This window comes from Myotis yumanensis, unplaced genomic scaffold (genome assembly GCF_028538775.1).
Source record: "Myotis yumanensis isolate MYYU_CA2020_CCGP unplaced genomic scaffold, mMyoYum1.0.hap1 SCAF_1, whole genome shotgun sequence".
Lineage (NCBI taxonomy): Eukaryota > Metazoa > Chordata > Mammalia > Chiroptera > Vespertilionidae > Myotis > Myotis yumanensis.
The window spans coordinates 82,813,166-82,835,224 of NW_027223752.1; the positions used below are offsets into that span (position 1 = coordinate 82,813,166).

General features: G+C 43.1%; 1 protein-coding gene across 2 annotated transcripts; it reads right to left on the reverse strand.

The window, feature by feature from the left end:
* Positions 1–1,918: 1,918 nt before the first annotated feature.
* Positions 1,919–10,911, reverse strand: HAUS4 (HAUS augmin like complex subunit 4). 2 transcript variants are annotated; one of them, XM_070426433.1, is made up of 10 exons: positions 10,813–10,911; positions 8,614–8,681; positions 6,163–6,305; positions 5,944–6,075; positions 5,482–5,616; positions 3,988–4,084; positions 3,141–3,286; positions 2,886–3,016; positions 2,477–2,545; positions 1,919–2,332 (listed from the first exon to the last, which is right to left on the reverse strand). In XM_070426433.1, the coding sequence occupies exons 2-10, from the start codon at positions 8,666–8,668 to the stop codon at positions 2,149–2,151; spliced, it is 1,092 nt and encodes a 363-aa protein (XP_070282534.1). In that variant the 5' UTR covers positions 8,669–8,681; positions 10,813–10,911; the 3' UTR covers positions 1,919–2,148. The 2 variants fall into 2 exon arrangements, with proteins under 2 accessions (XP_070282534.1, XP_070282542.1); XM_070426441.1 differs by lacking the exon at positions 10,813–10,911 and having other exon boundaries at positions 8,614–10,697.
* Between the last annotated feature and the right edge of the window lie 11,148 nt (positions 10,912–22,059).

The following is a 22,059-nucleotide window of genomic DNA, read 5'->3' on the forward strand; positions in this document are numbered from 1 at the left end:
ATAAAATTAAACTAGCTTCCCTTCTTTATCATATAATTTCAAGTTTAAAACAAAATAAGTAAATAAATAAAATGGGAGGAATGTTCTACTTTAAAAGAAATTAAATAAACTTAATATCCAAAGGATAAAAAGTTTGGGGAAACTTAAATATGACCTCAATAATAGATATAATAATTTTAATTAGTTATTTAGGGGAGTGCCCTTGTTTTTAGGAGTTGCCTGTGTAAGTATTTAGGGAATGAAATGTTATATCTGTAACTAAGTATAAAATGGTTGGGAGGAATATCTATCTTTATCTATCTATCTAGAGGTGGAGGAGAAAAAAAGAAAAGCAAAATGGTTGCAATTGTTGAATCTAGGTTGAGGGTGTACTGGTGCTTATGGCACTATTCTTTCAATTTTTCTGTGAATTTTGAAACTTTCCCCAAAAGAGTTGGGGGGCGGGGACTATAGAACTAAGCAATATTGACTGTGTCTTGAGTTTTTTCCATTGATCTATTTGCTATTTGTTCATGTGTGAACAAATATCTATCACCATTTGCTTATGGATAAATGGTGGTAAACACCATTTAAAGAAATATGTAGCCGAAACCGGTTTGGCTCAGTGGATAGAGCGTCGGCCTGCGGACTAAAAGGTCCCAGGTTCGATTCCGGTCAAGGGCATGTACCTTGGTTGTGGGCACATCCCCAGTGGGAGGTGTGCAGGAGGCAGCTGATCGATGTTTCTCTCTCATCGATGTTTCTAACTCTCTATCCCTCTCCCTTCCTCTCTGTAAAAAATCAATAAAATATATTTTTTTAAAAAAAGAAATATGTAGCCCAGCCAGTGTGACTCAGTGGTGGAGTGTTGTCCTATGAACCAGGAGATCATGGTTTGATCAGGGCACAGGCCTAGGTTGTGGGCTCGCTCCCGGTGGGGGCATGCAGAAGGTAGCCAATCTCTGATTCTTTCATTACTGATGTTTCTCTCTCTCTCTCTCTCTCTTTCTTCCTTTTTCTCTGAAATCACTAAAAATATATTTTAAAAATATTCAAAGTTGAGTCAATACCTTAATTTTTCTTATAAATCAATCCAAGATTACCATTATTTGATCTTAGCAGAATGCCTCATGACAGTCTCCCTGAAAATTGGTTTGAGAAGCTGGGTAAGCTCTTCTAAATAAGAATGGTCTTTTGCTTCTGCTCTCAGTCCCTGACTTTGGCAGCAGCCAGGGCCTTGCCTTGTTCTAAGCTAAGCAGACCATGGAACTTGGTTCCCCAGAGTGATCTCTTCCCACTCTCTGCTTTTGGAAAAAGAAGTAACCCTCAAACCACACCAGAACCAGGAGAACAAGTGGCTTATGTCCTTTCCTCTAACAAGAACTGGATGCCTGCCCTAACCTGTTTGGCTCAGTGGTTAGAGCGTCGGCCTATGGACTGAAGGGTCCCAGGTTCGATTCCGGTCAAGGGCATGTACCTTGGTTGTGGGCACATCCCCAGTAGGAGGTGTGCAGGAGGCAGCTGATCGATGTTTGTTTCTCTCTCATCGATGTTTCTAACTCTATCCCTCTCCCTTCCTCTCTGTGAAAAATAAATAAAATATATTTAAAAAAAAAACTGGATGCCTGGTTGCTGTATCAAAACACCCCACTGAGAGCCAGTGACAGAATAGGTCCCTACCTGCCTTAACAGCCAGCATTCCTCTGGGGATTACCTAGTTCTTCAAGAGCAAACCAGTTTTAATCCATTCTTGCTCTCAGAATGAAGCCTCAAAGACTCCATGGGGGCAGGCTGGCACTTCTACCTTCCACCCTTTGTGTAAGCATTGGAGATCTGTCTCTATTTGTATCTACTCAAGTTGCCCCTCCACCCATGCAGCCTTTGATACTCTTTTTCCATCTTTCCCCAAAGGAAAATGATTAAAATCCTAAGACTCAATATTATCACTTTATTCAGGAGATAGCTGTACATAAATTTACATAAATTGGCCACATTGTCCAGAAGAGATTCAGTCGTTGTAAACAAGGAGGGTGCCTAAAGGACTGCAGTGTTTCGAGCAAGTGTCCCCACACTCCCTTGAGTGAAGACGGTCCCAGGTGGAGGTGGTCCTTTTAGCAGGAAGAGGAAGCAGTGCCAATGCACGAGCCATGCCTCCTGGCCTGCTGACGTTCAGCGGTAGGCTTTGTTGAACTCCTGGAGTGCCCAGCGCCTGTTCTCAGTTGTCTGCTTGAGTTGGGTGTACTCTTTTACCAGCTTGTCAAACTCCTCCCCAAGGACCTCATAGGTGTTTAGGACCTGTCGGGACTTCTCCATGTCCTGTTCTTGTAGCCGAATGGCCCCTTCCAAACGGTCCCTAAGAGTCCGGGCACAGAAGATACAATATAAGAATCTGGCTCCTCAGAAAGTAGACAAGAATGAGGACATGTTAAAATGAATGAGTTTAGAGAGTATGGGAACCAGCTCTGAATAGCTGTACCAAGCTCTTAGGAGTTCTCACCTAATGAGACGATGAACTTCTACTTTCTCAGCAGTGTAAGTGTCAGACAAAATCTTTAGCTCTTCCATCCTGACAGAGGAAAGAAAGAAATGTGAAGCTGAGGATCTCTGACAGCAGCAGAGTTAGGAATGGGACAAAGTACCTGCCAGGGTCAAAGGTGTGGGCTGAGCAGTGACAGGATAAACAAGGTCACTCTGAATTCCTGAGCAATATTTCACAGTCAAGCACCAGAAAGCTTTCAAATAAAAGAATCAAGAATGTTGAAAGCTTTGGGGTAATCTGAAGGCTAATACTGCTGTGTGACATTTACTGGATCCCACAAGGTGCTAGGCATGTTAGAGGAAGAGAGATGAGGGTAGGGGTTTTAGGGGGTGGTGTATCCCTTAGATCCATAGGGGTCATAGCTCACCTCAGCTTAAGGATCATGGCACTACACTTGAACTCCAGGTACTGGGCGTTGATGCGGTCTAGCTCAGACTGAGTCTTCAGCCGGTGCTCCTGAAGCAATCTGTGCAGCAAGGCGAGGCAGCGGAGAAGCACCTGGGCCCCCAGGAGGTGGGAGGAAGAGAGCAGAAAAGAAGGCAGGTCAGAAATGCTTGGCTTCCCCAAAAGTGACCCTGGGGTCGGGTAAGAGAGAGGAGGCTACCCCACTGCTCCAGCAAACCTGGGAGTAGGTGGCACTCTTCTTCTCCAGCAGCACCACCTGCTCTTTCTGCTGGCTCTTGGCATCCTGGCACTGCTGCTTCTCACTCACCAGGACCTCTGCCAGTTTCCATACCTTTGCTGCCTTCAGGGTTTCATGGTCTGAATCTGGGCAAAAAGTCAGAGGACTGGACAGTAAAACCCTAATTGCCACGGACCTTTTAAGGCCATCTTTCAGTGCTCCTGTCCTACATCTAGCCCTAGGAATTCTGTCTTCATCCAGGTTTTCTTCTGATGTCCTGTTAAAAATGGCCCAGTTCTCCTAATTGTCTTCACTCTTTAATTCCAGATTTTGCCCTTAATTCTTAGGTCATAGAAATAAAGACAAGGGGAACACCTAGCCTGAACTTTCCTCCCTATTCTATGCTGATTCTCCTGAGAACTAACTCATTCTTCCCTGCAGCAAGAGGACCTCTGCTGAATAAAAGGTCCAGCTGGCATAGCTCAGTGGTTGAACATGGAACTAGGAGGTCATGGTTCGATTCCCAGTCAGAGCACATGTCCTGGTTTGCAGCCTTGATCCCACTGGGGGCGTATAGGAGGCAGCCAATCAATGAGTCTCTCATCGTCGATGTTTCTATGTCTCTCTCCCTTCCTCTCTGAAATCAATAAAAAAATATATATTTTTAAAAAGAGTTCTCGCAAAATTCCTTGCTTTTATTCTACCAGCAAGGAAACAAACAACTCCAATGTCTCCAATGCTTCCCAGCTTCTGTCCCAAATCTAAATTCAAATATGCTGTTCTCAAAAGAGCAACCCAGGAGTCCTGAGGGCCGGCTATGAACAGAACACAGAGAGCCAGCACTCACCGGAATTAGGATCATGGTAGCAAAGCAGAGTGAAACACTTCTTCTTGAGTTGCTCCTCCACTTCCAGTGGGAGCCGAGCTCTCATCCACACAAAATCCTACAGTCACAGAAACACAGAGATACAAATAGACTGTGAGAACTAGGAAGATTCAGCCAATGAATACATGATGACAACAATCTCAATGATAACCAAAGGAAATGCATTAAGAGACATCAGGGAACCCTGGCCAGTGTGGCTCAGTTGGTTGGAGCGTCCTCCAGTATATCAAAAGGTGACAGGTTCCATTTCAGAGTCAGGGCCCATACCCAGAGACTGAGGTTTCAATTTCTGGTTGGGGTGAAACCAGTCGATGTCTCTCTCTCTCTCTCTCTCCCTTCCTCTCACCAAATATGTTAAAAAAAAAACAAAAAACAACTTATGTGGCTCAGTAACTTGGGCGTCATCCTATACACCAGGAGGTTGCCCATTCAATTCCCAGTTGGGGCACATGCCCGGGTTGAGGGCTCCATCCCTGATGGGGGGTGTGGCATGCAGGAGGCAGCCCATTGATGTTTCCCTCTCACATCGGTGTTTCTCTCTCTCTCCCTTCCTCTACCTAAAAGAAAAAAAAAATCAATAAAAAAATCTTTAAAAAGACAACAGGGAGATTCATTTAAAAAAATGTAATGCTTTTAATAGGGATGTACAAAAAAAACAACAACACCAAAACTATCAGGAGATAAACACAATACAGGGCCAATACTGAAAAATAGCTATACATGCAGAGCACTGTTTATAATAGCAAATGCCTGAACAGGGAGATTCACTTTTAGCCTAACAAATTAGCAAAGAATAATATGACTGTACAGATCCCATACTGATGAAAAAGAGTGGGGAGGTACGGGCACTGGAAACACCTTTCTGGAAAACAGTCTGGCACTACGTTCCAATATGTTCTATGTGTGTATCCTTTGACCCAATGATCCCACTTTGAGCACTAATACTTGGGAAATAATCATATTAGGGCAAAGACACATTTGAATTAGCATGTTCATCAGTGTGGTTTCTAACAGCAAAAATGTGGAAACATTACATTAATATCCATCAATAGGGTAAAACAAATTATGCTACATCTATACAATGGAATCCTGTCAGTTACTTAAGCCAATGATATAATAAGAATAATGAGCACTAACTATGTGCCTGGACACTGTGCTAAGAGTGCTTTAGGAAGTATCATCTTATTTGCATCTATTTATTGACTTGAAAACAAGTCCAAAATATATTAACTGAAAATACATTCTCTATACAAGCATGGAGGGTATAATACTATGTCAAGCTGTATTATTTATTTCTAGATGTAGTATTTCAGCTTTTACTTTCTTCTATGTAATGTATTTCTTATTTAAGTTTGACCACCATGAAAGTGTACATTTTTATAAAAACAATAAAGCTTAACCAAACAGTGTTCAAATACACAGGAGAAATTAAGCCAATATTTGCTCGTTCCCAACCTCTGAGGGTGGCATGAGCTCCAGAAGGTCTGCTTTCTCCAGTCCTAGCAGTGGAGGCATCACCCTCTCCTGGCTAGGACCTAAGAGCTGTGTTAGTTGAGTCACAAGTAGCTGCTGTTCAAGGGTCTCATGAAACTGAGAAGAATAAAAACAATAAGAGGTTACTATAAAATTTCCTTCACTCCACCCCCTCCATCCTCATGAACCAGTTCTTCACACATTTCAAAGTACTCAAATATGTCATCCTCTTCAGATAACTTCCCAGCTGTCAGTGCCTTCTCCTGTTAATCTTTCTTTTCAAAACCCTGACAAAACACCCACCTCTTCTCCTCGTAACTACAGTCCATTTCTCTAGCCATTACATGAAGCTCCTACTTCCCCAGATCATATAGTCAGATGAAGCCATAGTTGGCCGGCTCATTCCTATGGTAACCAACCTCTACTTCATCTCTCCTGCCTCACCTTTTTGTCCTCAGAAGTTACATTTGTGTCTTGTATCTTCACATAGTAGTCCACAAGCAGCTCTTGGATGACTCTCTGTAAAATCTCAGACCTCAGCCATGTTGTCTTATGCAGTCGAACTTCCTTCCATGCCTAGAAAATTAAAAAAATTCCAGGTAGGAACCTCTCTCTCATAATATTTTTCCTTCCTCTTAACATCCCTTCAATTAGGGCTCTTACCTGAGCCTGTTCCTTTGCCAGGGAGAGGCTTAAGCCACTCTCATCCACGTGTTGTGAGAGACTCAGCAGCAGTTTGCTGAAGTGTGGATTCTGTAACAGGTCCTCTTCACTCAGATTACAAGGAGGAAGCTGTCTGCTGCACACTTTAATGGGATGTCCCCCATTGGGACAAAAAGCAAAGAAGGTATGGGCTCTTAATTTATATAATTGAACATAACTCTTAATATTAAAAAAAAAAAAACACCCAAAAAAGGTTTTTGGTAGGAAAGTTCTCTAATTCTAATAAGATTTTAAAATCCACAAATAGCCCTACCCGGTTTGGCTTAGTGGATAGAGCGTCAGACTGCGCCCCAAAGGGTCCTGGGTTAGATTCCAGTCAAGGGCATGTACTTTGGTTGCAGGCTCCTCCCCCACCCAGGCCCTGGTCCGGGCTAGTGCAGAAGACAACCAATCGATATGTTTCTCTCACATCGATGTTTCTCTCTCTCTTCCTCTCCCTAAAAATCACTGGAGCCCTAACCGGTTTGGCTCAGTGGATAGAGCGTCGGCCTGCGGACTCAAGGGTCCCGGGTTTGATTCCGGTCAAGGGCATGTACCTTGATTGCGGGCACATCCCCAGTGGGGGTGTGCAGGAGGCAGCTGATCGATGTTTCTAACTCTCTATCCCACGCCCTTCCTCTCTGTAAAAAATCAATAAAATACATTAAAAAAAAATCAATGGAAAAATATCCTCGGGTGAGGAATAACAAAACAAAACAATCAACAAATACCCTGGCCAGTGTGGCTCAACTGACTGAGCGTAGTCCCATGCATCAAGAGGTCACCAGTTTGATTCCGATCAGGGTATATACCCAGATTACAGGCTGGATCCCCTGTAGGGGGTATGCAGGAGGCAGCCAATCGATGTTTCTATCTCTCTCTCCCTCTTCCTTCCTCTCTCTCTAACATCAATGAAAACATTTTATAAACAAGAATACGGGACTGAGTCTCTAATAAAAGTAAGATCTTAAAAAATGGAAATACAGTTGAAAAGCATGAGACAAATCAATAAGGAACCCTTTAATAGGGATCGCCCCAGTACCCAAAATGGGTCATTCACACAGAATAACTTAAGATTTCTTGAGGAAGGGGAAAAAAAATGCATGTAAAGTTCCAAGTTTGCATATGATCTCTAGTCACATAAGCGACTGAAAGTATACTTTTCTTAAGAGTAAATTAAAAAAATTTAATTAACCAAATTCTCCCTATTGTAAATAGGGTTGAGTAACCTATGGATGCAGAACAGCACATGCCTGAGAAAAAGTGCAAGAAACTGGGAACCTGTCATAATTCCATATGTTCAAGGGGCTTTCTTTTTTTTTTTTAAATATCTTTTTATTGATTTCAGAGTGGAAGGGAGAAGAAGAGAGAGACAGAAACATCAATGATGAGAGAGAATCATTGATCAGCTGCCTCCTGCAGGCCCCCTACTGGGGATTGAGCCCACAACCCAGGCATGTGCCCTTAACTGGAATCAAACCCGGGACCCTTCAGTCCACAGGCCTACGCTCTATCCACTGAACCAAACTGGCCAGGGCAAGGGGCTTTCTTTCCATTTCTTTTCTGAAGTGCTTTCTGCTGGAGGCTTCTGTTTTACTCCCACTTACCAAATACTAAAATTTTCATTCTTTGGACCATCACACTCAAAGTCCTTTTACCATCATACTCAAAGTCCTTTTAGAGAATAAGAAATCTCTCCCCCTACCCCCCAAGGCAGAAGGATCAATATGGAAATGGTCAAATATAGAAGATTCAAGTCTTTGAAGGATTCAAGATATAGAAAGGACTTGAGATATGGAAAGAACTAAAGATATTGGAAGGATCTGAGATTTTGGAGACCAAATATTAAAAAATTCAAGATATAGGTAGAAAGGAAGCATTTAAGGAATTTACTGGCCACCCTTATCTTCTGGATATGGTTGCTCACACAGCATGGGAGCATCTTGAGTTTTTAGTCTACTGCACAAGCAGACACTGACCAGGAGTCAGTGTAATCTGTTTTCCATAAGACAGTGTTGAAGAGCCCTAGCCAGTTTGGCTCAGCAAATGGAGCATCAGCCTGCGGACTCAAGGGTCCCGGGTTTGATTCCAGTCAAGGGCATGTACCTTGGTTGCGGGCGCATCCCAGTGGGGGGCGTGCAGGAGGCAGCTGATGGATGTTTCTCTCTCATCGATGTTTCTGACTCTCTATCCCTCTCCCCTCCTCTCTGTAAAAAATCAATAAAATATATTAAAAAAAAAAAAGACAGTGTTGAAGAATCGTCATGTATACTAATTTCCTTAGAAACATAAGCTTCTATGAGAGAAACCATACTGGTGAGCATTTTAAGTCCTTTTTATTATAGAAGGTAAGAACCTGGATAAAACCTCTCTGGATAAGTTATCAAAACTCTTGCAAATGGCTATTCTTACCTTGTTGGAGTATTTCCATCCCTTCTCCAGGCGAACAGAAATCCCCAGATGCCATCTGATATTCTTATCTTTTGAATCCATCCAGAGAAAACAAAAAGATGAGTTGGCTGGCTGCTCCAGAGAAAACTACCTTGGGTTCAAATGTCTATTGTCTACAAGCTGGGGAGGGACCTCAGGGATGCCTCTTAACAAGGAGGGACTATATCACACATCCAAGTCCCAAGCTCTTATACAAGTTTTACAGACAAACAGACTTATCATCAGCAAAACATTTTGCATTCCAAACACATAAATGTTTTCACTTGTTATAAGCTAAGAGGGAGCCTCCTTAAGAAAGAAAACTTTCCCATTCACTAGTCTAAGCAGGAGGATGTCCCCTCTCTCCACAACTATTTCGAAGTTAAAACTGAGCTGCTGCTTCTCAGTTATGAGTGAACTGGGGAAAAGGAAAAAAAAGAAAGAAATCAAAGTCTACTTTTCCCCCTTCGAATCACTCAGCTATTAAATTCCACAATAGTTTCTTGCACGTCTTTAACTTGTCCTTTCATCTAAGATGTGTTGGTAGTTTTTTTGTTTTTTTTAAAATTATTATTAATTCCAGAAACACCCTTCAGGAGTAACAAATCATTACACACTTGAACAACTGGATTTCACATAACAGCAGTAGTAAAGAGCACCTGGAGGAAAGAGCATAAGAAGACAGACAGGGCCCAGCCAGCGTGGCTCAGTGGTTGAGCATCATCTGTGAACCAGGAGGTCACGGTTGCATTCCTGGTCAGGGCACGTGCCTGGATTGCAGGCTCAGTCCCCAGAGTGGAGCATGCAGGAGGCAGCTGATCAATGATTCTCTCTGATTATTATTACTTTTTAATATATTTTATTGATTTTTTTTACAGAGAGGAAGGGAGAGGGATAGAAAGTTAGAAACATCGATAAGAGAGAAACATCGATCAGCTGCCTCCTGCACACTCCCTACTGGGGATGTGCCCCCAACCAAGGTACTCGCCCTTGACCGGAATCGAACCTGACACCCTTGAGTCCGTAGGCCGACGCTCTATCTACTGAGCCAAGCCGATTAGGGCTCTCTCTGATTATTGATGTTTCTATCTCTCTCTCCCCCTCTCCCTGAAATTAATAAAAATAAATTAAAAAAGGAGAAGACAGACAGGGAGGTCAGTGTCAAAAGAGTAATGCAACGGTGTAGTTAACGCAGCGGAGGCCAGAGCATAGAGTACACTGGAAAGAACATCAGTACAAATGGGCAGTGATGGGCACAGTTTGGCCTCTGGAGACAAATATTTTCCCTTGACATTATTTTCCATTTTGCTGCTTCAACCCCTCGTCTAAGGTATCAAACTCCAAAGGACAGCGGCGCCTCCCAAAGCAGAACAGACACAGAGGGTTATGATGATGTAACATTCCACGTTCACAGAACATTGGGTTTACTCCCTCGTCTGATGAGAAGTAACATCAAAGTAACTACTCATTTGTTTTGTGACACGGTCTAGAGGGGCACGCAGCGGAGGAGTCGGGATGCTGGGCTTCATCTGCTCAGCCATTGTTCTGTGTGAGTGTAAGGGAGATGGTTTTCTTTGTGCCAAATGTCTTCCCACCTGCAAAACTGAGATAACAATTCCTGCCTCGGAGAGACCGTAAGAATTCATGGCACAATCTACTACTGAGGTGGTAAGCTCAGCTGACCGAGGCCCGCAAATAAAAGCTATGCAGACAAAGGTCACTCACAAAGATGAGGACCGCCCTAAATTTCAGAAAAGTGAGCAGTCACTGCCTCCCGGGGGTGGGGGTGAGGGCGCTTCTTCACCCTTTTTAAAGGTGAGGGGGCGTGGACCGCGGCGGCCGTCAAGCTCGATCCCCGCCCTCTGCACTCAGACGAGTTAAAACGCTGCCCCTGGGCCCCAAGCATGTAAATGTTCTGACTCAGGCGTCTTCTAAATTCTCGGAGCTGTCTTTACACGCTGCACTGAACGTTGAATTGATTTTACAGGTATTTTCACAAGATGTGACCCTCACAGAGCCCGAGATGAATCAAAATGCGGAGCGGGTTCTCCGGCGCCTACTTCCCTTCCGCCTGGGCGGCCACGGAGTCCCCAGGGCGAGGCGGCCTCGGCCCGGGACTGGCCGGCAGGACCCTCGGGGGGTCCTCTCCCCGCCCGCCCCCCGCCCCCCGCTAAAGCAAACCTGCGCCCCCCGGGCGGCCGGAGCTCCCAGGGCGGTGCGGAGCGAGCTCCGGGCTCAGGAACTTCCCCCGCGGCCGGCGCAGGGGCGGGCGGCACGGGCTCCGGAAGGTGGGGCGGGGGCGGTCGGCGGCCGCGGGAGGGCGAGGGGGCGGGGCCACGCTCCTGGCGGGAACGGCAGGCCCCGCCCCGCGGCAGGCCCCGCCCCGCGCTCCCGGCCGCAGAGCCCGGCTTTGGAGCGCGTGGGGGGAAGGGAGCCCTTTTCCTGGGTACCTGCCCCCAGGTGAGGGCAAACGCTGATGAAATGGTCATGTTGCCAACTTTTATTGCGGGCCGTCAATGAGCCAGGAACGTGCCGGGCATTTTGCTTGCCTTGCTTCCTCTCGTTTAGTCCTCACAGGAAGTCACAATCGTACCCATTGTACTGAAGGGAAAACTGAGGAGCAGAGAGGTTAAGGGACTGGTTCTGGGTCGCGCTGGCAGAGCTGAAACCTCTCCCCACCAAAGGGTCTCCTCACTGATCTCCTCACTGAGCTTTTTTTTTTTTTTTTTTGTCTTGTTGTTTGATTATGATTTTATTGTGTGTGTGTTTTTTTTTTTAATATATATTTTATTGATTTTTTACAGAGAGGAAGGGAGAGGGATAGAGAGTTAGAAATATCGATGAGAGAGAAACATCGATCAGCTGCCTCCTGCACATCCCCCACCGGGGATGCGCCCGCAACCCAGGTACATGCCCTTGACCGGAATCGAACCCGGGACCCTTCAGTCCGCAGGCCGACGCTCTATCCACTGAGCCAAACCGGTTTCGGCTTGTGTGTGTGTTTTTAAGAGAAAGGAGGGAGAGGGAGAAAGAGAGAAACATCCATGTGAGAGAAAACATGGATAGGTCGCCTCCTCTACCAGCCGCGACCTGGGGATCTAATCGGCATCCTGGGCATGTGCTCTGACCGGAATCCAACCAGCACCCTCTCCGTGCACAAGGTGACACCCAACTGAGCCACACCGGACAGGACCCTCTCATCTCTCATTCTCTGTCTCTCTCTCTCTCTCTCCTATATGGACATTTATGGTTTGCTTAACAAGAAGTCTGGAGCTGGGAGTCCCATCCCAAGCAGGAAGGAAGGAATGCAGGAAAGGGGAAGGCTGTCTTCCTATAACAGTTTGGGAAGAAATTCTTTCCCAGAAGCACCCACCGGACTCTCCCATGTGTTTCATTGGCCAGACTAGGATGTTTTCCACCCCGCCCCCCACTTCCATATCCTGCTCTTCGACATTCTATGTATGGGTTAGGACTGCCTCTAAGGACTTGGGGTTCCCATATTCCCTGACTGGTTTCAGCCAATGGGGGTCCCAGCAGGAGGCTGGAGGGAGAGAAGACAATGATGGGAGGAGGGGGACAATTGCCCTGACTTCCTCCATGGGCTTGACCTCAAGTTGGCTATGGACTTTGACCAAAGGTTATTGTTCCTCTTAAGTCCCCACTCTCCAACTCTCTGTCTTAAACCCCATCACTGTCTTCTTTTCAAAGTTGAGTGAAATCTGTTATAGGTGAATTATTTCAAAAATAATACTTTATACTAAGTAAATTGCACCAGGGTTATCAAATCTCTTGCATCAGAGGAGAAACTGATAGTCTGGCTGGCAGGGAAGGAATCTCAGGCTAAGTGTGCTGGGTGGTAGAGTTTACCCTTTTCTCTTCGTACCAACTAGGGAGTTATTCCTGCAGTACGTAGGAGAACAGTGTGATCCGGTGCAGAAATCTTATATCCCTAGTCATCTTGTCAGCTGCCACCCTTCATGCTTAATATTAAAGTGCTGTTGTTTTTCTAAAGCTTTTAAAAATTATTTATGCTTCCTCAGCTCTGTAGTGCAGCATCATTCAACATCAGGCATAATGCCCCCAACAAATGGCACTTGGAAAAAATAGCAGGCCTGTTTTGGTGACTCAGAGCTGATCAGGAATCTACTGAAATTTCATGTCTTCTATTTGTCAAGTTTTCTAATATGGCACCTCAAAGCTTTGGCTAAGGAGCGCTAAAGTACTTGGGAAATGAGATGGTGAAGGGTACAATGGCCTGTCTTCACATAGGAGGGTGGAGTGGAGAGCCATGGGAAACCTTGAAGAGGATCAAACCTTCATATGCAATTATCTGTTCCATCTCTGTCTCTGACAAACTGAGTGACCTTGGGCTTCAGTTTCCTTATGTGTCAAATGGAGGAAATAACACATTTTTTTAGCTTCTCCAATCTCATAGTGTTGATGTAATGATCAAATGAGATAATGGCTGAGAAAGTACTTTGGAAAGACTATCAAAGTGAGATGATTTAAAATTGACATAGTATATCAAGCACTTACTAAATGCCTTGGGAGAGACACAAAGATAATATATGACCCCGTCCCAGACCTGAAGAAATTCAGAATGTAGTTGAGAAGATAAGACATGCACATGGAAAGCAAATAATATAAAGCAGCAAAGGTGTCAAAAGAGCTGTTTAGATTATACATTCTAGAGAAGCTCAAATAAAGTACATATTTTTTCTTCTGCAGGAATGAATGGGAAAGGCTATGAAATACAGTTTTGTTTTACCTGGGCCTGAAAGGAGAGAAAATTTGGATCATTTACAATGGAGGAAACATCCCAGCAAGAGGAGGTAGAGACAAGGAGTTCAAGCTGAAGTGCTGGACTGCATAGGCCAGTTCCACATAAGACTAGAAAGTTGAGTGGATACTGTCCTGGCAGTTAAAACTGAAGCAAAATACTGAAAAAGGATCTTATAATCAGACATCATCTGATGTCCATGAGCAAGAAAGTTGCAGGAGGCCCTAGAATTCATTCTCTTTCTTCCCATTCCTACTGCGCCCCTTCTTGTTCTGTTTTTTTTTTTTTTAACAGCTTTATGGAGATAGTTTGGCATACAAGTGCACAGTTTATTATGTTTTGACATAACTATACATCTGTGAAACCATCACCACAACCCAGCCAGTGAACATATGCACCATCCCCAAGTCCCTAAGGGTTTACTTTGCCTCATTGTAATTCCTCTCTCTGGCACTTCCCAGCCACTAATCTGCTTTCTGTTACTATAGATTTGTTTGTATTTTTTGGAATTTTATGTAAATGGAAAAAAAAATGTACTCTTGGCCTAGCCGGTTTGGCTCAGTGGATACAGCATCGTTATGGATTGAAGAGCCCCAGGTTTGATTCTAGTCAAGGGCACGTACCACGGTTTCAGGCTTGATCCTGGCCATGGTCAGGGCACATGTGGGAGGCAGCCAATAGATGTGTCTCTTTCATATTGATGTTTCTCTCTCTCTGTCTCTCCCCCTCTGTTCCACTGTCTCTAAAAATCAGTGGAAAAATATCCTTGGGTGAGGATTAAAAAAAACAAACCAAAAAAAAGTACTCTCATGCCGTAACCGGTTTGGCTCAGTGGGTGGAGTGTCCGCCTGCGGACTGAGGGGTCCCTCGTTCGATTCCGGTCAGAGGCATGTACCTTGGTTGCGGGCACGTCCCCAGTGGGGGGTGTGCAGGAGGCAGCTGATCCATGTTTCTCTCTCATTGATGTTTCTAGCTCTCTATCCCTCTCCCTTCCTCTCTGTAAAAAATCAATAAAATATATTTTTTAAAAAAGTACTCTCTTTGGCCTCTTTCACAGCATAATTAATTTTGAGATCCATGTTTGTTATTATTAGTATCAATAATTCATTTTTTTAGTTCATGTCTTTTTATTGCTGAGAAGTAGTACGAAGTCTTCTTTTAAAACCTTAATATGTTTGGGTTTGTATTTAAGGAGGTGCTTTCTCCAAGACACCAGGTACCTATCTCAGTGCTTGGCGTACAGAGACACTTATTTGTTGAAAGAATGAATTTCTTGACAACTCCCACAGAGCTAATACCTTATATAGTTTTATTCGCTCTGGGGAATGCTTGGCCTTTATAGGCCCATCTCTTCATCAGTGTTGTTCCTCTCAATCTTCTGCTATGTCATATGCAAAATTACAATCACTCCTTTTTTTTTTTTTTTTTTTTTGCTAATCCTCCTGGGAGGATATTTTTTTCCATTGATTTTTAGAGAGGCTGGAGAGAGGCAGGAGGGAGGGAGGGGAGAGAGAGAGAGATGTGAGAGAGACATATCGATTGGTTGCCTTCCACATGCACCCTGACCTGGGTGGGGGATTGAACCTGCTACCCAGATACATGCCTTTGACTGCGAATTGACCCCTCAACCCTCTGGTGTGCAGGCTGGTGCTCTAACTACTGAGAGCAATGCTGGCCAGGGCCAATCACCTGATTCTTAAATGTTCTTTAATGATAAAGCCAAGAACATGCTCAAGTATTCCTGAGCTAGACTCTGGTGGGGGATGGGGGAGTAGAAAGATAAATTAGGTATAACAGCTGCCCACAATCTAGCTCTATCTTCTTGAAACTATTCATGTGTATGTTTTTAACTTGAAAAATGTAAATGAGAACCTGAGAAAAAGGCTACTTAACCTTTCAGACTTGGACATTCCTTTGCTGCACTGTTTAGAATTACAGAGAAGAATGGAGACTTGCTGTGACATTGCAGGGACTCTGCGTCCCACATTCTGGCCAAGAAACAAAATTATGCTCCAAAGATAAAGATTTCAGGTGAGTATTTAGTATTTGATAAGTATTCTACTTATCAAACTAATGGAAACTTTTAAGTAGAATATGTTTCACACTGAAAATGTGGGCTTAAATAACCAGTTTCAAAGGTAGGATGACGTTAAAATGGCCATTGGACTATGGAACCACACTTAAAAATAAGGCCATACCACTTTGAAACTATCTGAAGACAAGTAGCAGGAATATATTATGGTATTTTGGACCCAGAAACTAGTTTCAGGAATTAAAATTTTTACAGGCAGTCAAGAGATTTTAGAATTATTTTCAATGATGTTCACTAGAAAATGAAGGTATTCAGAGCCACAACTATTGATGATTAAGCTTGAAAATTTCATGCCCATTGTAAGTACATGATTTAAGGAGAAAACAAGTGGGTAAGAAATATGTAATCAACCTATGACATCAAATGAAAATTTTAGAACAAATGTTCATAATGTGCTATCTTTGCAATTGCCTAACCCTTCTAAGGGATTTCAAACCCAGTCCCTTGTGGCTTCAAGGGTTGCCTGTCTTGTTCATGGAAACTTGTTGTACAATCGGGAATAAGCCTGATTTTACTTTAAAACATTATTGTGAACTAGAATATAAACAAGGCTCAATGGGGAATTTTAGATCTCAAAGAAAAAGCTGAGAAAGTTGGCTCCAAAAATGGAACAGATTGAAACAATTTTTACCAAAGGAATATGAGACAGTAAAGGAAATTGATTCAGAAGAAGACAACTAGTATCATTTTGAAAAGCTAGCTATGAAGCACAAGGTGTGTGGTTTCTTTTTTTAAAAATATATTTCTTTATTGATTTCAGAGAGGAAGGAAGAGGGAGAGAGAGATAGAAACATCAATGATGAGAGAGAGTCATTGATCGGCTGCCTACTGCACGCCCCCCACTGGGGATCGAGCCCGCAACCCAGGTGTGTGCCCCTGACTGGAATCGAACCTGGGACCCTTCAGTCCGAAGGCCGACGCTCTATCCACTGAGCCAAACCGGCTAGGGCAGTGGTTCTCAACCTGTGGGTCGCGACCCCTTTGGTGGTCGAACGCCTAAGACCATCCTGCATATCAGATATTTACATTACGATTCATAACAGTAGCAACATTACAGTTATGAAGTAGCAACGAAAATAATTTTATGGTTGGGTCACAACATGAGGAACTGTATTTAAAGGGCCAGAAGGTTGAGAACCACTGGGCTAGGGCAAGGTATGCAGTTTCTGTTATAATGATTGAGTGTGCTGCTGTCACGCTAAAACATGTATCAGGCTGATAAAAGTATTTCCCTGGCTTTTAAACTGTTGGTGACACTGTCTTATACTGAGTTACAGGTGAAAGAGATTTTCTCCTGTAAAAATTGTATCAGAACCAGTGAGAGAAACAGACCAACCAAAGGGCATTTGGAGTTTCATGCTTGGGAAAAACATATATTGTAAAATTTGAAACCCCTCCTATGATTAAGGTGCTAGGATAAAAAAGCAAAACCTTAAAGATGTTAGCAATTTAGTATACTTCCTAGATTCCATTTACCAAAGAGAAATTTTTGCTAAACTAACTTACAGTATGCAACCATGGTAGCTAAGTAGATGAAGTATTAAATCTGTGTTTCCCATGACTGGATTGCCTTATTTAAAAAACAACAACAACAACCACACACACCCAGCCCAGCTGGCAAGGCCAGTGATTGAGTGTCGACCCATGAACCAGGAGGTCTTGGTTTGATTCTTGGTCAGGGCATATGCCTGGGTTTTGGCTCAATCCCCACTAGGGGGCATGCAGGAGGCTTTCTCTCCTATTGATGTTTCCATCTCTCTCTCTCTTCTCCCTCTCCCTACCTCCTTCTCTAAAAATTAATAAACACATATTTTAAAAAACACACACAGGCACAGGTAATTCTGAAATGGATGCTTTTCTCAGTCAGTTAATTTATTGGTACCTTCAAATGATTAATAATGAGAGGCTCTGTGGATGGGGAGGCCATTAAGTTCATCCAAATCAAAGGTTACTGTCTCAGATGTCTGCGGGAATCAGGCAGGTAAGCAATTTGCAAAGCATACAGAAAAAGGAATGGTAGGGAGCGTGACAAACTAGGAGAGAATAAAGGAGCAGCCATCACCTGGTTCCAACCGATTGTTGCTGTGTGGGAATGGAAGTCCAGGGGCGACATATTTGATTATTAGAAAAAACACACTTAGAAATCCAGCTCTTCATATACAATATCCAGATTTTTATGTGAAATTTCCTGAGTGATCAATGCTGGCAACCAGTTATTTTATTTGTAATAATTATTACAGATGCAATACACATGTATTGTATAAAAATAGAAAATGTAGACTAACAGCAATAAAACATTTTCACCAGAGATTGCCTTAGGGCATATCCTTTCAGATCTTTTTAAAATAAATATATAGACATATTATAAACAAAATATGATTATTCTGTATATATAGTTTTGGAACTAGCATTTTGTTCATGATTTTGAACTTTTCATTTTAGTAAATTTGTACCTTATCTAATCCCATCCATACTAAAAAATTTCCCAATTGACCCCAGTTATCTTTTATAGCAACTTGTTTAAACCAATAGGGAATCCAGGACCGTGCATTATGTTGTTATCATATACCTTCAGTATCTCTAAGGTACTTACCTAGTAGTTTTGACTTTCATACAGCCCGGCCAGTGTGGCTCAGTGGTTGAGCGTCAACACATGAACCAGGAGGTCGCAGTTCGATTCCCAGTCAGGGCATATGGATGGACTGTGGGCTTGTTCCCCTGTGTGGGGCATGCAGGAGGCAGCCAATCGATGATTCTCTCATCATTATGTTTCTATCTCTCCCTCTCCCTTCCTCTCTATGAAATCAGTAAAAACATATTTTTTAAAAATCGTACCGACTTGCTGAAGAGAGCTGGCCAGGTGCCCTGCAGAATGCCTCACCTTTTAGATTTGTCTAGTTGCTCCCTCCTAGTGTCCTTTAGTTTGTTTCTCCATCCCCAGTATTTCCTGTAAACGGAAAGTTACATCTAATAATTAATTCTTTTTGGGGGGTGGGGAATAGCTAGAATATATACCAGGTTGGGTTATCTATTTGCCTCTTGCCAGAATTGGTCTACTGGTTAGTGTTACTAAGATCCATTCCAGAAAACAAGTGATAACAGTCTGATCCCTCCAACATACATATTTGGCCTCAAGACTGTAAACTGATAGTGTTGCTTGGCACTATATGGATGTCCACCAACCATTTTACCTATGGTTTTAACATCAATTAATAATCTTTGCCAAATCAATACTTTTATTAAGTTCACAAAATGCTGTTTTTCAAATTCTATCACTCTTTCTATATTTATTAGCTGGTGTTTTTCTCCCAACTAGGGTACAAATTGGTTTTATAAAACATAACTGCCAGTGGGCCAAACTCAATTAATTTGGGGGCAGGATCTAGTTATGGGCCTCCACCTTCTGATCTATAGTATAAGCCAGATAAAATCTCGCCCGTCATCTGTACCCCGGAGCATTAGGTCTTCTGTTCTCACACTCAATCACTTTGCACTTGTCGAAATATTGCTTGTAATCTTCTCAAGACATTTTATGTACTTTTCTCCCTGGCTAGACTGTGACCTCCTCAAAGGCAGGGAGTCTCTTGCAATATATTTCCTTTGTTTCTCCTAATGTGCTTTTTTTTAAAAAATGGTTTTTAGCGGAAGAGAGAGAGAGATTGATTTGTTGTTCCACTTATTTATGCATTCATTGGTTGATTCTTGTATGTTCCCAGATTGGGGATTGGACCCAGCTTGGCATATCGGGACAAGGCTCTAACTGAGCTACCTAGCCGGGTCCGTTCCTACTGTGCTTTAAAGTTACTTTGGCTACCGCTAATTCTAATTAACAACAAAAAAGCACCAGTAAGAGCCAATGTTTTCATTATTGTTTCTTGTGTTCCCTGGCTTTCCCACTAAAACGTTCCCTAAATATCTATCATAATGAAGTACTTATCACATTTACAGCTTACCTGTGCTGTGGAAATGAATACCTGTGATGGGCTGAGTGGGAAGAGGGAAAATAAGCTCTTTGTTGGTCTTCAGAAGTTAGAAGTAGTTTTCTAGAGGTGACACTGGGTAAGTCATCGCTCAGAGTTTCTGGGATGTCTTTAAAATCACTCCCAGATTGGCTCTAGGTCTCCAGGATACATGCATAAGCAGTACCTTTTAGTATCCCTCCTAACCCATTTCTCCCTGCTTGGAGAGCACCTTTGCTTCCTTCACAGTCAGCAGTATCCTATCTAAACTTAGGTGCAATAATACCCACAGTGGACAAAATTTTGCCTCTGATGACTCTCCTACCGTCAGTTAGGCGGGTCTAATCTACACATCCCAGGAAGTTTGCTTATATCTCCAAGGTCAAACCTTAGTCTTTTACAACTAGAGCCAAGTGTAGATATTCCAAGGGCCCTATCCAAGCAATCGTCACAGCAGAGGCCCAGTCTTAGGTCTTCTTGCTGCAGGGGAGGAGAGGATGGAGGGCTGAGATTGGCGGGACCCTTGTCCTTGCAGTGGAACCTCACCATTAGGGTTCTGAATGACCCCAGGCCAGATCTGGGGTATGGGTCTTTCTAAAAAACAAAATGAGCCCTCAGTGGATAGAGCGACGGCCTGCGGACTGAAAGGTCCCAGGTTGTTTTTTTTTAAATATATTTTATTGATTTTTTACAGAGAGGAAGGGAGAGAGATAGAGAGTTAGAAACATCGATGAGAGAGAAACATCGACCAGCTGCCTCCTGCACATCTCCCACTGGGGATGTGTGAAAGGTCCCAGGTTTGATTCCGGTCAAGAGCATGTACCTTGGTTGCGGGCACATCCCCAGTAGGAGGTGTGCAGGAGGCAGCTGATCGATGTTTCTCTCTCATCGATGTTTCTAACTCTCTATCCCTCTCCCTTCCTCTCTGTAAAAAATCAATAAAATATATTTTAAAAATAAAATAAAATGAAATAAAAATGTTTCCCCCAATCCTTTTATTTCAGGTCTAATAGTCTCCTTCCCCCTTTTATTCCCTCTGTACAGGTATAATATCAAGGACCAACCAATTGGCTTTATGTGCCTGGAATTAGCTCTTTCTCTAGAAATAAGGCAGACAGAGAAAGACAAATACCATATTTCACTTATATGTGGAATCTTAAGAACAAAATAAATGAACAAACAAAATAGAAACAAATTGTCCTCCTCCTTGGCTGAGGACAGTCTCCAGCCTGACTATAAATTTCCTAGTCTTGAGAGCTCCAGATGGTGAAAGGAGAAACATGTCTAAGGAGTAAGGCAGAGCGAGAACCACCACCAGCCTTATTCTTGACAAACCACACTCAGGCCTGTAACAAACAGGGCTAGCGAAAGCTAACACCCAACGCCTTCTGTGAAAGCCTGCATGAACCCTGTCCTGTGACTCTGAAGAGACACAAAACGGATCCATAATCCATTTTCTCCCTTCCCTCATTTTAGGCTTAGTGGCTGTTGATGAAAATCAGGCGGTGAGTTGCCAGTTTACCTGCTGATGTACCCTTGGCAGCACCCTATGAATCTCACTATCAACCGTAAATATTAGATAGAACTATTAAGGATGAGCAGCCTCCCAGTAAGTAGAAAGAAGGGAAACTCTTGCGATGCAGGGAACACTTTGGAGCCTGCCGGTAACCAGGGTGGCTGGGGCTGCTGTTCCCTGGGCCTGTCCTCATCAAATGTGAGCAGTTTTCCCCCAGGAAGGGGAGAGTAGCCACAGTGGCAAGAAGAGTCTTGGTGAGCATAGACCTAGATACGAATCAGCCAGTCAGCAGCAGATGGTTGTCAAAATCAGAGTAAAGCACAAGGATCAGAATGACAGAGGAGACAAGACTCCCAAGAGTAAAGGCAGAACTGAAGAGATGGATATAAAGCTACACATACTTCTCCCATTACCCAGGCCTGGAGCACCCTGCTGAGGAAATTTCCCAGTCACAGTCTTTGTATTCACTTATTTAATAATAATAGTTCAGAATCTCAGCTGTAGAACAAGTAATCTAGTATCAGAACATCTATCCCTCCAAAAAAGTGCGTTTCCCACCTCAGACAGTCAGTGGTATGAATCTGAACTCTCTCACTCACATTCGCACCGAGGTCTCTTCTCTGCATTTCCCAGGTTGGCTGGCACAGTCATCTTAGAATAATCCCTAAATGTGAAATGTCTGTTCTCAGGAGTCATCATTTCCACTGTGAAATTCTAAGTGATAGAGAATGAAGACTAAGGATCCAAGATTAATTATCAGATTAATTTGCCTAAAACCAATTTACCTAGGGATAATTAGTCTAAAATAAATATTTATCAAATCTGCAGCATTTTCAAAAGAATCTAGCAGATTCACCCTTTCACTTTTTAATGATGTTGTCTGTATAACCTTGAATTGTTAGTCAACTGAGTAAGCCACATGCCTGTTCATTTGCTTTGGATATATTGGCATTTTAACAGCATGGGTGTAGAAGTTAGACCAAAGCATAAAATCATATTGAGCTTCGTTATTTTTTTCAGGGCATCTAATTTGTAAAGGAATATTGGATTAAGAAACACACCAAAAAAATGATACACAAAA

What these genes read in the sequence shown, in the direction of transcription:
- HAUS4 (XM_070426433.1), bottom strand. Translation starts at nt 8,668, where the DNA reads ATGGCATCTGGGGATTTCTGTTCGCCTGGAGAAGGGATGGAAATACTC. An exon ending in GATGGAAATACTCCAACAAG is followed by an intron (nt 6,306 to 8,613) that starts GTAAGAATAGCC and finishes ATCCCATTAAAG; the next exon opens with TGTGCAGCAGACAGCTTCCT. An exon ending in AGAGTGCCACCTACTCCCAG is followed by an intron (nt 3,017 to 3,140) that starts GTTTGCTGGAGC and finishes CTGGGGGCCCAG; the next exon opens with GTGCTTCTCCGCTGCCTCGC.